The 12463-nt window shown below is 39.0% G+C and overlaps 1 protein-coding gene across 7 annotated transcripts in view; it reads right to left on the reverse strand.

The window, feature by feature from the left end:
* Nucleotides 1-11167: 11167 nt before the first annotated feature.
* The window catches only part of arhgef12a (Rho guanine nucleotide exchange factor (GEF) 12a), a 63459-nt gene continuing 62163 nt past the window's right edge, over nucleotides 11168-12463 (reverse strand). For 3 of the 7 annotated variants that reach the window (XM_058413690.1, XM_058413689.1, XM_058413687.1), the window contains one exon: nucleotides 11168-11553. In XM_058413690.1, the coding sequence (XP_058269673.1) occupies nucleotides 11504-11553 (50 nt within the window). In that variant the 3' untranslated portion in view covers nucleotides 11168-11503. The remainder of the gene's footprint in view (nucleotides 11554-12463) is intronic. The other 4 variants (XM_058413688.1, XM_058413692.1, XM_058413691.1 and 1 more) reach the window with 3 other exon arrangements.

Raw genomic sequence — 12463 nt, forward strand, 5'->3', positions numbered from 1 at the left:
AATAGAGTGGCTGGTCTTGTTGTAAGGCTATTGATTAAAAATGTTTTAAAGAAATAGCAATTTGGAACAAAGTGCTGCAACAAACACTTGCTGAATGACAGCAATAAACTGAAGGATATTAAAATATTCCAAAAGCAGTGATGCTGGCACTATCAAATATGACAGCTTTGAATACTGAATCCATTTAAGACACAGATGACTTGTCCAAATCTCACTGAGAGGGTTTCACGAAAGAATGGCACCTGTCATAGCAACAGATTTAATGGTAGTATTGTATGGGAGAGTTGCTTTGTGCATCTATTGCTGGTTTTCTTTGCACAGAGCGTGGATACAGATCTCAGGGAGAAAGGAAAGCATGAGGTCAGAGTGCATCACAGCTGACTGAGTCAACACAGTCTCCATGGACAGCCTGTTTAACACTGAGCCAGCACTGAGCTTGTTTTCTGACAGTGGGGTAATATGATGTCACCTTGTAAAGAATGATAACAGATTTGTGTTAGAGCTCAAATCTGGAAATAGGTAGAAACGTATAACATACTGACTACATTCATTATAACATACCATTTCCATAAAAAGAATTTGCAACTGCTGGCAAATTTACAATTACTGTACATACACCGATCAGGCATAACATGCTGACCACCTGCCTAATATTGTGTTACAGCCCTGACCCATCATGCACTGTGTATTCTGACACCGTTCTATCAGAACCAGCATTAACTTCTTCAGCAATTTGAGCAACAGTAGCTCGTCTGTTGGATCGGATCACACGGGCCAGCCTTCACTCCCCATGTGCATAAATGAGTCTTGGCCGCCCATGACCCTGACGCCGGTTCACCCCTGTTTCTTACTTGGACCACTTTTGATAGATACTGACCACTGCAGACCGGGAACACCCCACAAGAGCTGCAGTTTTGGAGATGTTCTGATCCACCGGTCTATCATAATTTGGCCCTTCATCAAACTCACTCAAATCCTTACGCTCGCCCATTTTTCCTGCTTCTAACACATCAACTTTGAGGACAAAATGCTTGCTTACTGCCTAATATATCCCACCCACTAACAGGTGCCAGGATGAGGAGATCATCAGTCTTATTCACTTCAACCAATCAAAGTCTCACTGCAGTATCATGGTGCACATTTATTTTCATTTTTGGTAGACACCCTTGTCCAGAGCAACATACATTTTTATCTCATTTTATACAGCTGAGCAACTGAAGGTTAAGAGCCTTGCTCAGGGGCCCAGCAGTGGCAGCTTGGTGGACCTGGGATTCAATCCCACAACCTTCTGATCAGTAGTCCAACATTGTAACCACTAAGCACCACATTCCCACATTCATTTAATACCAAACTGGATTTGGTGGAGTCCAGCTTGTTTAGAAATCTCCTCTGCCTACAGACACAGAACACAGAAGTCCACTGATGCACAAATTCAGAGGGCCTCTACAGCAGACACAGTACTCTGTGTAATAATGAGAGCAAAGTTGAAAAACAGGCACTTAATAAGTCACTATGGGTCCCACCCAGATATATACTTCACTGGGATTCAGTAAGAGCTTCAGGGTTCAAGTGCTGCTGCTTTTTGCTTTTCCCATCCGGACTCACAGCCTCTCTATATATACATGCTAAAAACAGCAATGAACATGGCTTACAGCATTTCAAACTCAAACATATCTGTGCCAGTCAACAGCAGAAAACATCACAGTAGTGGTCAGTAGCCTAATCCTTAATTAGTGTAGTTTTTTTTTTTTAAATGTAATTGAAAAACACTGTATATAAATTCAATTATATAGCTATATTGCAACATTACATTAATTTGTGCATGCATAGAGCAGCTCATGGAATTACTATTTAAATGTACACTACGTACATTAACATTAAAACATTCAACGTATACAATTTCTGTGCTATTATTATTATTTATTTTTTTTAAGAAGAAGAAGAAAAGGCAAGAGACCATTTTTGATGCTGCTGCTAATGAAGTGGAGTAGAATCCTGCAGCCATCATACAGTTCATTGGCTATTTATAACCAGATTAAATGCAATTTTTCTTCATTTGTGTGACTGTTGTTTGGTATTTGGGGATAGCAAATTAGATTTTTCTTGGCAGACAGTTTTATTTACTAAGCAGAAGGTAAAACTACTTGACCAACTAATTCACCGTGGCAGGAATGCTGGAGATAGAGCAGACAATTTTACCATGAATTTACAGAACGGGACACGGAAACTGAAACAGACAGAAAGACAAGTGCAAAAGAAAAGCTGAAAGGTATAACATTCTGAACACTGAGAGGTGAAGTGAAAACACTGATGATCTCATCATGGCACCTGATAGTGGGTGGGATATATTAGGCAGTAAGCAAACATTTTGTCCTCAAAGTTGATGCGTTAGAAGCAGGAAAAATGGACAAGCATAAGGATTTGAGCAAGTTTGACAAAGGGCCAAATTGTGATAGACCACTGGATCAGAACATCTCCAAAACTGCAGCTCTTGTGGGGTGTTCCCGGTCTGCAGTGGTCAGTATCTATCAAAAAGGTATCCCTTAAGTCCTGTAAGTCCTTTAATTCTTGTAAGAATCCATGGAGGCCGCACCTCACAACTTACAGGACATCTGCTAACATCTTGGTGCCAGATACCACAGCACACCTCCAGGGATGTAGTGGAGTCCATGCCTCGATGGATCAGGGCTGTTTTAGCAGCAAAAGAGGGACCAACACAATATTAGGCAGGTGGTCATAATGTTATGCCTGATCAGTATATATACAATTAGGAGCACCAGTGTAATTTGTACATTCATGATTTAATGACAGGTTCGAATTCTTTTCAGCTGAAAAATTCACTTAATTGGTTTGCCCTTATGGGCAGTAATGGTCTATATTTCATTTTATTGCTTCTGGACAGCAAGCAGTCCTGAAACCAGGCATTTATTTTTTTTTTTTGCTGTAAATGAGTGACTGTCCTTACAGCTTCAGTGACATGGAAAACAGATCCATCAGACTTTTGATGTCACATGCAACACATGCAGTTTATTTCTGAATATAAAACTAAATGTACAGCTGTAAAAAAAACAAAAAACAGTTAGAAGTTAACCCAAAGTAGGTGGTGCTTCTGGTCTCTTTTCCCCCCAAACCTTAGTTTTTCTATTTTATTTCTTGAGCACACACACCACACCATCCAATAAACAACATGAAGAGTCATTTAGAAAAATGGTGAGAACTCTAAGAACTAAAGATAGAATAATGGACAGTTTTTGCTCTGCACAAAATCTCCCAAAAATCTCCCGGTCAAATTGATTCTCGCTGCATCATGTGAGTCATTAAGAAGTCATGTTTCTTGGCCCAGGGTGTAAAAGTGGAATGCCTAGGAGATCAGCTCTGGTTGAAGTTCCTCTCTGGAAGTGTGCCTGTAAGTCCTTGGAGGAGGTGTGAAAGGCTCCGACTGAAAACTTAATGACTCTTGAGGCTAATCAAAGCCAGATGGACTTGCAGCATGGAAGGTGAAAGCTGAGACTTGAGTCAGCGTTGAAGAGAAAGTTAGGGTCATGAAATGTAGCGCTCTCATTGACTGTGAAAAATAAATCAATTATCTGACCTGTCCATTCATGTCAACGTGATGATGAGGTGTGAGTGACACCTGCTTCTCTGCCTGGCTCTTCAACAAGATGTGTGTGTGTGTGTGTGTGTATGTGAGAGAGAGAGAGAGAGAGAGAGAGAGAGAGAGAGAGAGAGAGTGTGTGTGTGTTAGAGAGAGAGAGAGAGAGAGAGAGAGTGTGTTAGAGAGAGAGAGAGAGAGAGAGAGAGAGTGATGCTACACAGAGAAAATCACTAGTATTATAGACTGTTTGCTTTGTTTTCCTTTGGGATCTCTTTCAAAGTGAAGTTGAAGAAACCGCACAGAAAAGTGTTCAGTGGAAATAAAACCCCGATATACACCTGTCTAACAAATCTTTCTTCCCACACACACTGGGCTCATTTGAGTGCAGTAAGTTCTGCTGTGTTGTCGATTGCTGAAGATGAATTTGGAGCTTGAGCTGGTGGGAGCAGGTCCTGCATGGGATCATGGACCTGTAGATTTGAGGGTTGCTGTATTGGCATCAGCATTGTGGGGATGCCATCACAAGCAGAGAAACAATGAAATGGAAATTTTTTGGAAGTTCACAGGGAGCAAGTGGGGCTTCAGACATGGACTTTCTCTCAAACTTCAAGTATTCCATTACATCACATGTACAATCAGTAAAATGACACTCTTTGGAACATTTTTGGTATCTTTTTTTCCTTCTAACAGACTCCTAAAACATATACACTGTCAACCGAATGACTGCATGACCTTTTTGCTTTGTGTGTGTGTGTGCATTTTTCACAACTAGGCCAACCAAAACTAGGTCTTAACATCAAGATCAGAGATTAACAAAGTCAATCCCTGCCCCAGAGTGATTAACAAGAGTCTATTGTCAGAATTCAGCATTAAGGAGGAGGATGAAGAAGAGATCGTTCATCGATTGTATAATTCTGATCGCACTTTGGAGTCTAAATACATTCCCTATTCACTATTCCAGCCATTTTGTCATAGTGTTATATCTCAGATCTTCACCAAAGCATGTGAACATTTGATAAGAAACAATAAGCTTCTAAATTGACTCTTTAAGGCAGGTGGGCTGGAGCCTGGCCAAGAGTGCTCTCAGTGTTGTGTTTGCAGGCCGGCTCTTGTTAGCCACATCCTCTGGTTTGAGAGGACTGCTGGCAGTAGCACAGGGTTCATATTGATCTGAGCTCCTAACCATGCTTCAGGTGGATTATAAGACTTTTTTTTAAGATGGTCTGCTGAACCTAAACATCTCAAATGAACTAATATAATATCGACTATTAGACAGTATGCTTTTAACCAGAGGCCAGAAAATGGAATTTGTGCCTGTTTTGGGTGTGTCCGTGGCCAGCATTGAATTTCTTTTTCTGATTAATAGCTCAAACGAAAGTACATTTGCATTTCTGGTAGACTTCCTTACCCAGAGCAACTTACATTTGATCTCACACACAGCTAAGCAATTGAGGGTTAAGTGTCTTGCTCAGGGGCCCAGCAGTGGTAGCTTGGTGGACTTAGGATTCAAACTCACAACCTACTTTGTTTTTGTGGATTTTATGCATTTTATGGACACTTAACGTCCATAAAACCCATAAAAACGTTTTAAAAATGTAAATTAAAGTAAATGTTGATATCAAACCCGTTTCCACTCTCAGAAAAGTGATTGCTCATAGGCACCTAAACTGTAAAGGTGTTATCTTCAACCACTTAAATTCTGTGTGAGGTTATTCCAACAGAGATAAAAAAAAAAAACATCTCACACTGAAAGCCAACAGCATCTTGACTCATTTTGTATCAGACTTGCAGCAATAAATTAATTCATTCATTTAAACTGATTTCCGCAGGCAGAATGGAGAACCAGTGCACTGGTAAAAGGGTTAAACATTATGCCACCACCGCTATATCTTAAAGTCGACATTAAGATGAGTAGACAGCAGGCTACAGACGTCTAATAATTCTTCATGACCACACATAATAACACATACTCACCCTACAGAACATAGCAGGTTGAACTTGATTCTTCTGTCATTTATTCTGCCCACAGTCTGAGTGCAGTGACCATGAGGGTTATCTTCACTCAACTGATCGGCATCATTCTATCACGCTTAAGCAGAGTTCCAGCTGCTCTTTGTAGAAATAAGCATAGCTATAGCTGAACTCTCATTTCACTGTGTCACAGCAGTTCAATAAAAAAAAGAAAGCTTGTTGGCACCTTCCTGGGGACAGAAGCACTAAATAAGGAGTGCAGTCATCCGAGACTGAGCCATAGCAGCAGACAGGACACTGTAAGTGTAACACCAACACGTTACGAATGGAAAAAGGGAACAGAGGAGTTGAACAAATATATATTTTGTTTTCTGATATCCGGCAGTCAGAGTCGATCAGTGTCACTGCGCTTCTGTTATTTGCTATAGACACACAGAGAAGGAAAGTATACATTAATATAAACAAGTATTTTTGCTATTTAATAAATCTATAGTGCACCTTCAATTTGCTCACACAATGTCCTTTTACATTCAAAAGTATAAACAAATAGAGTTGTATTCTGATACCACAAACTAACTACATTTGTCTCAAAGAGGCTTTACAGAAATACAGAAACATAAAAATTATAGCATTATCCTGGACAACTCCCTGAGATGATATGAGGAAGAAACCTTGAGAGGAACCAGCCTCGGAAGGGAACCTCATCCTCATTTGGGTGACACTGGTCAAAAAATAATGTCAATGTAAATAATGTCCTTTCTACAACAGTACCCAAGAGCTCCTGAGGACCTAATAGGTCAGTGTAGTTTCTGAGTTCATTATAGACTGATCCTTTCCTGCTGAAAGCTGACCGATGCAACGGCAGTTAGTCTCCATGTGGTTCTATCCACAGCAGTCCCCTGAGTCACAGACTGTCCACGAAGATCTATCCACAGCAACAGTGAGCACCACCAAGCGACAAGACTCGAACCAGGGGTAGAGCATATGGATGGATCAGGCAGGTCCGAAAAGAAGAAATGGTCATACTTAAGGTTTTTGCAGCATTGTGGTTCAATATTAAGTCGTTCCTTTTGGCAATTGTCTCCTCTGCTTTGATGGACTCGCAATTGCAAAGATTTATAATGGGATTCATGTCAAGAGGATGGCTAGGCCGCGTACTCCTTTCTTGAGCTATCTTTGCCTTGATGAAACATCCATCTTCTCCACAGATTCAGTTTCATGGACTATGAGATTAGATTCTCATCCTAGTCCACTACTCCATTCATGTTTTCCCAGATGATGTGTAGTTCCCCTAGTACTACATGCAGAGAAGCAGCTCCATATCACATTACTCTGACTGATCCACTGGGGATATGGTGTTCTTGAGATCATATGCATGACGATTCACTGTCCAAACATGACACGTTTTGCCTGATCAGGTTATATTGTTCCTAAAGAGTTTTAGATGCATGCTTGTGTTTTGGTTTTGCATGGGATATACAACAGGAACAGAGATGATAGCTCTGATACAGTTCTTTTTTTTTTAAGAAAATTATTCTCAGTAACTGTTGTTCCTGCTTTCAGGTAGTCCTGCAACTCTTTTCGAGCGACTGCTAGCCTCTCCCTTACTTTCCTTATCATTTCTTGTGAAATCTTGCTCAGTGAAATTGTCTCAGGGTGATTAGTCGTGTTTCAATCAACCTTCCACCTGCATATTATCCATCCATTTATACTGAATGAGAGATGTTTAAGGTGCTCATTTATAATATCCACTAGAGTGTTGCCTGATAATTAAGAAAATGTCTTCTATTCCTGTTTTATGGATGTTTGGAGTCACATGACCTTAGTCACCTGATCAGTTTCTCTGAACACAAGCTGGAGAACTGGATTTCTTCTTTTCATCTTGATCAGTCTGCCTGTGTGATTCTTGGAGAAGCTTTATTTGTAAGTAGATTAGTCCATCTGTGTTTAAGGAAATTATTTCTGTTCGTATTTCGTTGTATTTCCAATCAATTGACGGGTTATTTGATATTTACTTTTGTATTGTTTACAGTTTCACACTACAGCAACTCGATTATATGGAAGTGCTGTATCTTCATTAAACAGACACATCTGCAGCTTCAGTCGGGTCCGGGGAGAGTGTTTAGTTATCTTGTGATATGTGCCTCACTACGCCCTCAGGTCCCAGATAATAACTTTAAGAGGCTTCTTTATGCTCATAATTGCTATTTGTTGATCAATTTCATTTTTAAACATGCGTACCTTTGTTCATGATTATGAATAAAAAGGAATCTGAGGATTCAGTGAGAAGAGAGACCAGAGGGTTTTCCATAGGTTGAAGTTTGATTGTTAATATATTTAGTTTTTAAGAATATCAGTAAAAAATTATTGAATTTAGGGAAATATGTATGTACAGTATTTAGGTCAGTCTAACCACAAAGAGCTTATTATTTACTTTAAAAGACATGACATCTTTACACAGTAAAGCACTTTACAGACGTGTTTAATAAAGAAAATAATTTTAATCTGGAAAAAAAGTACATAAAAATAGAATAAAATAATAATTCCCAATTCCACATATAACATCAAATTATTCTTGCTAATCCATGCCAATCAATAATCAAGATGACACTCAAAGTGGTAATAATAATAATAATAATAATAATAGAACAACAACAATAAAAAATGTATCTGCAAAATATTCTCTCTTTTCACTAGGTTGCTCTATTAGTATTATTAATCTGGTGCTATCAAGGATAATATTGCTTACATTTCTAATTTCCTTAACTATTATCCAGCCTGTGCTTCCTCTTATCAGTGGGTAGGATGTCAAGAACTGTGTTGTGAATTTCCCCCTCAGTGTTGTTTTGAGGTCAACAGATTATCTTAATCTGAACACTGAACGACGCTGAAGCTTGGAAGCCATTTGTGATGTAGGTAGTGACTTTGAGTAAGTGTGAATAATGAACTTGTGTGATCTATACCTCAGCTGTACTGCTCTTGGAACAACAATCTTCAGTTAACCTACAGAAAAGGAAAGGTATGAAGCAGAGGACGGAGAATCATCTTCTTAAAAGAAGAGAAACTGCTGTGAGCATTGAAAGTGCTTCTGTAAGAAGAGTAAGTACCACAGAGGAGCGAAATTGTTAATGCAATAAACCAAAATAACTGAGTGGCAGACTTGGTGTTATAACTCACACTAATCTCAAAGCAGAAAGCAGGCCCCTGCTGCCCCCTATTGAAGAAATACAGAACATATCAAAGCCAAATAAATGAATTAGGCAAAGCTGAAAGTGTTGATGTGATGTGAAGGTTAAGCTATAAAGAAAATGAAAGGAATAAACACACAAATGATGAACTGTTCATTTGTCTTTGACTGCAACAGCTAATATCCGGTACAGCTACATAATTTGTGTTTATGATCACATTACATCCATGACACAAGTAACTTCCTGTCCATTTACATTGTAGCAGCTATAAACAGTCGTTCCTTCAACACTACACCTCTTTCTTTTCTCTGCCGAAATGAATAACAACTCAGCTTGATATGAAACAGACTTTAAATACATAGTTAGTATCGATAATAATAATAATAATAATAATAATAATAATAATAATAATAATTATTATTATAAAATTGTAATTGTAATTATAATAAAATTTTGAAGGCAACCAATTTTTTACAGAAAATGTCACCACATCAAGTGTTATACATTTGTTAATTAGCATGCTCATTAAGATTACACTACAATACAAGTCTTGGTGAAGTAATTGTTGCTATAGAAACAATAACATATTAGATCAGGCTCATTAATACAAACCTGTCAGTTGAATTACAGCCTGAACTGCTTGAAAATGAAATTAATCACCTGATGACCAGCCAGATTCATGAACAGAGCTGTGGTCAAAAATGTTACCAGCTGATGCACAGGAAGCTGTATGCAATAACTCATGGCTAATGTCAATAACAAATAATAAACATGATCGATTAATAAATTGTGATATGATTAAGTACGGGGATGTTTGTTTAGTAATAAGTATCAGGACATTGTAATGTTCTGTGAGCTTTCTTTTTTATTTTCTCTTTGTCAGCTGAATCAGCAAGAGAAAGAAAAGCTGGTGAGGGTTCGGTCTTTTACAGCAGATAGAACATAAGTGATATCAGGAAATTACTTGTCTCTGATAACATTAAATGCAACTATAAATATTTTAAAGTACAATATGTTGTTCTTTAATAAACAATAATCTGGTATTGTAGAAAAACTGCTGTTATATACGACACTTCAGGATATGCTGTTATTGGAAAATAATCAAATTCTGGGTGGTATGAGAAACTTGGTGTCAGTCTTTATCACTTTCCTCAGCATGGATTACACCGATCAGGCATAACATTATCACCACCTGCCTAATATTGTGTTGGTCCCCCTTTTTGCTGCCAAAACAGCCCTGACCCATCTGCCCAAAGCATGACACTGCCTCCGCCGGCTTGCCTTCTTCCCATAGTGCATCCTGGTGCCATGTGATCCCCAAGTAAGCGACATACATGCACCCGGCCATCCACAAGATGTAAAAGAAAACGTGATTCATCAGACCAGGCCACCTTCCTTTCATTGCTCCCCGGTCCAGTTCCCAGAACCAGCATTAACTTCTTCAGCAATTTCAGCAACAGTAACTCGTCTGTTGGATCAGGCCAGCTTTTGCTCCCCACATACATCAATGAGCCTTGACCGCACATGACCCTGTCGCCAGGTCACCACCGTTCCTTCCTTGGACCACTTTTGATAGATACTGACCACTGCAGACAATTTGGCCCTTGGTCAAACTCGCTCAAATCCTTACACTTGCCCATTTTTCCTGCTTCTAACACATCAACTTTGAGGACAAAATGTTGACTTGCTGCCTAATATATCCCACCCACTAACAGATGCCATGATGGGGAGATAATCAGTCTTATTCACTTCACCTCTCACTGCTCAGAATGTTATACCTGATCGGTATATTTTCCACAAAAAGCAGACCCTAGTGTGTTTTATTCCTTACACAGAGGACACTGATTCCAGGATTGATTCAGGAACAGCAAGCAATACATTTCTCTGTGCTTGACATTTAAAAGTCATGGCTTTTGTACTTTCGATGACAACAGGAGCAAAATCCAACTCAGACACAACATGGCATAAAAACACTGCTCCTTATAGCAAGCAGCTGAAAAAAAAAAAAATCACACACAAAATGCTTTGTCACTGCGTTTTTATTTGCATCTCTATTCACCTCATGGTTATATATTCAGAATGTTCTGGTTTCATGCTCTCCTCGCCCCAGCTAGAGCTCTTTAACCTCTTGAAGCAGAAGAGGAGGCAATCTAGTGCACTTTAATAAAAAAGATGTGAGTAGAGGCCTCTCAGAGAGGGTCTTTTGATATACATAGCAATAGCACACGCTCAACACTCAAATGCAAGTCACATCTTAAAGCACAAAAAAAAAGGAAAAAAAAACAAAACCTTGCAAGTGACTTGGAAAGGAAATGAAATAAATATATCTAGGATTAAAAAGTTACATCATTATATAAATGGTGAATGTTTTTATATATATATATATATATATATATATATATATATATATATATATATATACACACATACACACACATATACATCATATATATATATTTTTAAGCACACATTTGTCCATCATTCTTGTTGGGTGATGGACAGGACTGGACAATCCATTCTGACTGGACTGAGGCAGTGCTGCAGGAACGAGCTAGGTGTAGACAGGACCGTCCATCTTCCCTAACTTACTTTAATGGAGGGTAGACACTTTGTCGAAACGCTGCTGTTTTGCTCTTCATCACTCCTTCTCTGTGCAAGACGAGAAGAGTTGCGGAGTCTAGCAGTGCCCCCAGGTTAACTTGAGCCAGGAAAGCTCCACCAAGTTATTTCTTATCTAGATGATGAGAAATCATAAACACGTATTTACAATCCCTCTGGGTCCTGCAGTTATTCTTCCTTCTATTCACAATACTAGAAAAAAAGAACAGCCTCATGCAGCCTAAATTATTAACCCGCAAACATTTGTACTCTTCCTGTCTTTATTGAACAGATTGATTAATAATTCACAGCCCAGGCAGGAAAAAGGAAATGAACCCTCGTCTCTAATAACTGGTGGCCTCCTTCGGCAGCATTAACCTCCACCAAATGTTTGGAGCAGCTGCTGCTGAGACATGCACAATGCAGGGAGGAAGAATTGTTTCAGTTCATCAACATTTCTTTCATGAACAGCCTTCAAGAGCTTATACTATCAGAATGAAGGTCCTGATTCTGACTCTGATGATTTTGGCTAGTCCAAAACCAATTTTTTTCTACTGGTTCATTTACTTCCGTCATTTCTGTCATGGTTATGCAGCATCGATTATCTTTTAAGCTACAAGTGACACACAGCTAAATTGATTTTGGCATTTTTCGATCAGGGATTGCAAGCACATGGTGCTAGTTCAGAGTGCATTTATTTCCTCCAAGCATGGTGTTGTACATTTTTTTGTCAAGAAGTTTGTCCCATCTCTTTTAGAACAACCAAGTTTTCTTTATAAATGCTTTGAGAAATGCTTGTCTTTTTTTAAGTAGTAGTCCTCCTGGTGGCTTTCTTTTAACAACATTCTAGTTTTTCTTACAGTGGACCTAGAGTCCTTATCAAGTTCTAGAAACTTCTAGAAGTCTTCTGTTACCCTTCATTTCTACTCTGCGGCATTAATAGAGCTGCTTGTGCTCTTGATGTGATCATTCCCAGTACCAACAGAACTGAATTCATTTATTCATTCGTCCATCCATCCACCCATTCGAGCCAAGGGCCTTCACTGGGTGTGAGGTGGGAAAATTACGGTGGACAAAAGGTGCAAAACAAAACAACGAATCTGAAAACACA

The sequence above is a fragment of the Hemibagrus wyckioides genome, linkage group LG17, assembly GCF_019097595.1.
Source record: "Hemibagrus wyckioides isolate EC202008001 linkage group LG17, SWU_Hwy_1.0, whole genome shotgun sequence".
NCBI classification, from domain to species: Eukaryota; Metazoa; Chordata; class Actinopteri; order Siluriformes; family Bagridae; genus Hemibagrus; species Hemibagrus wyckioides.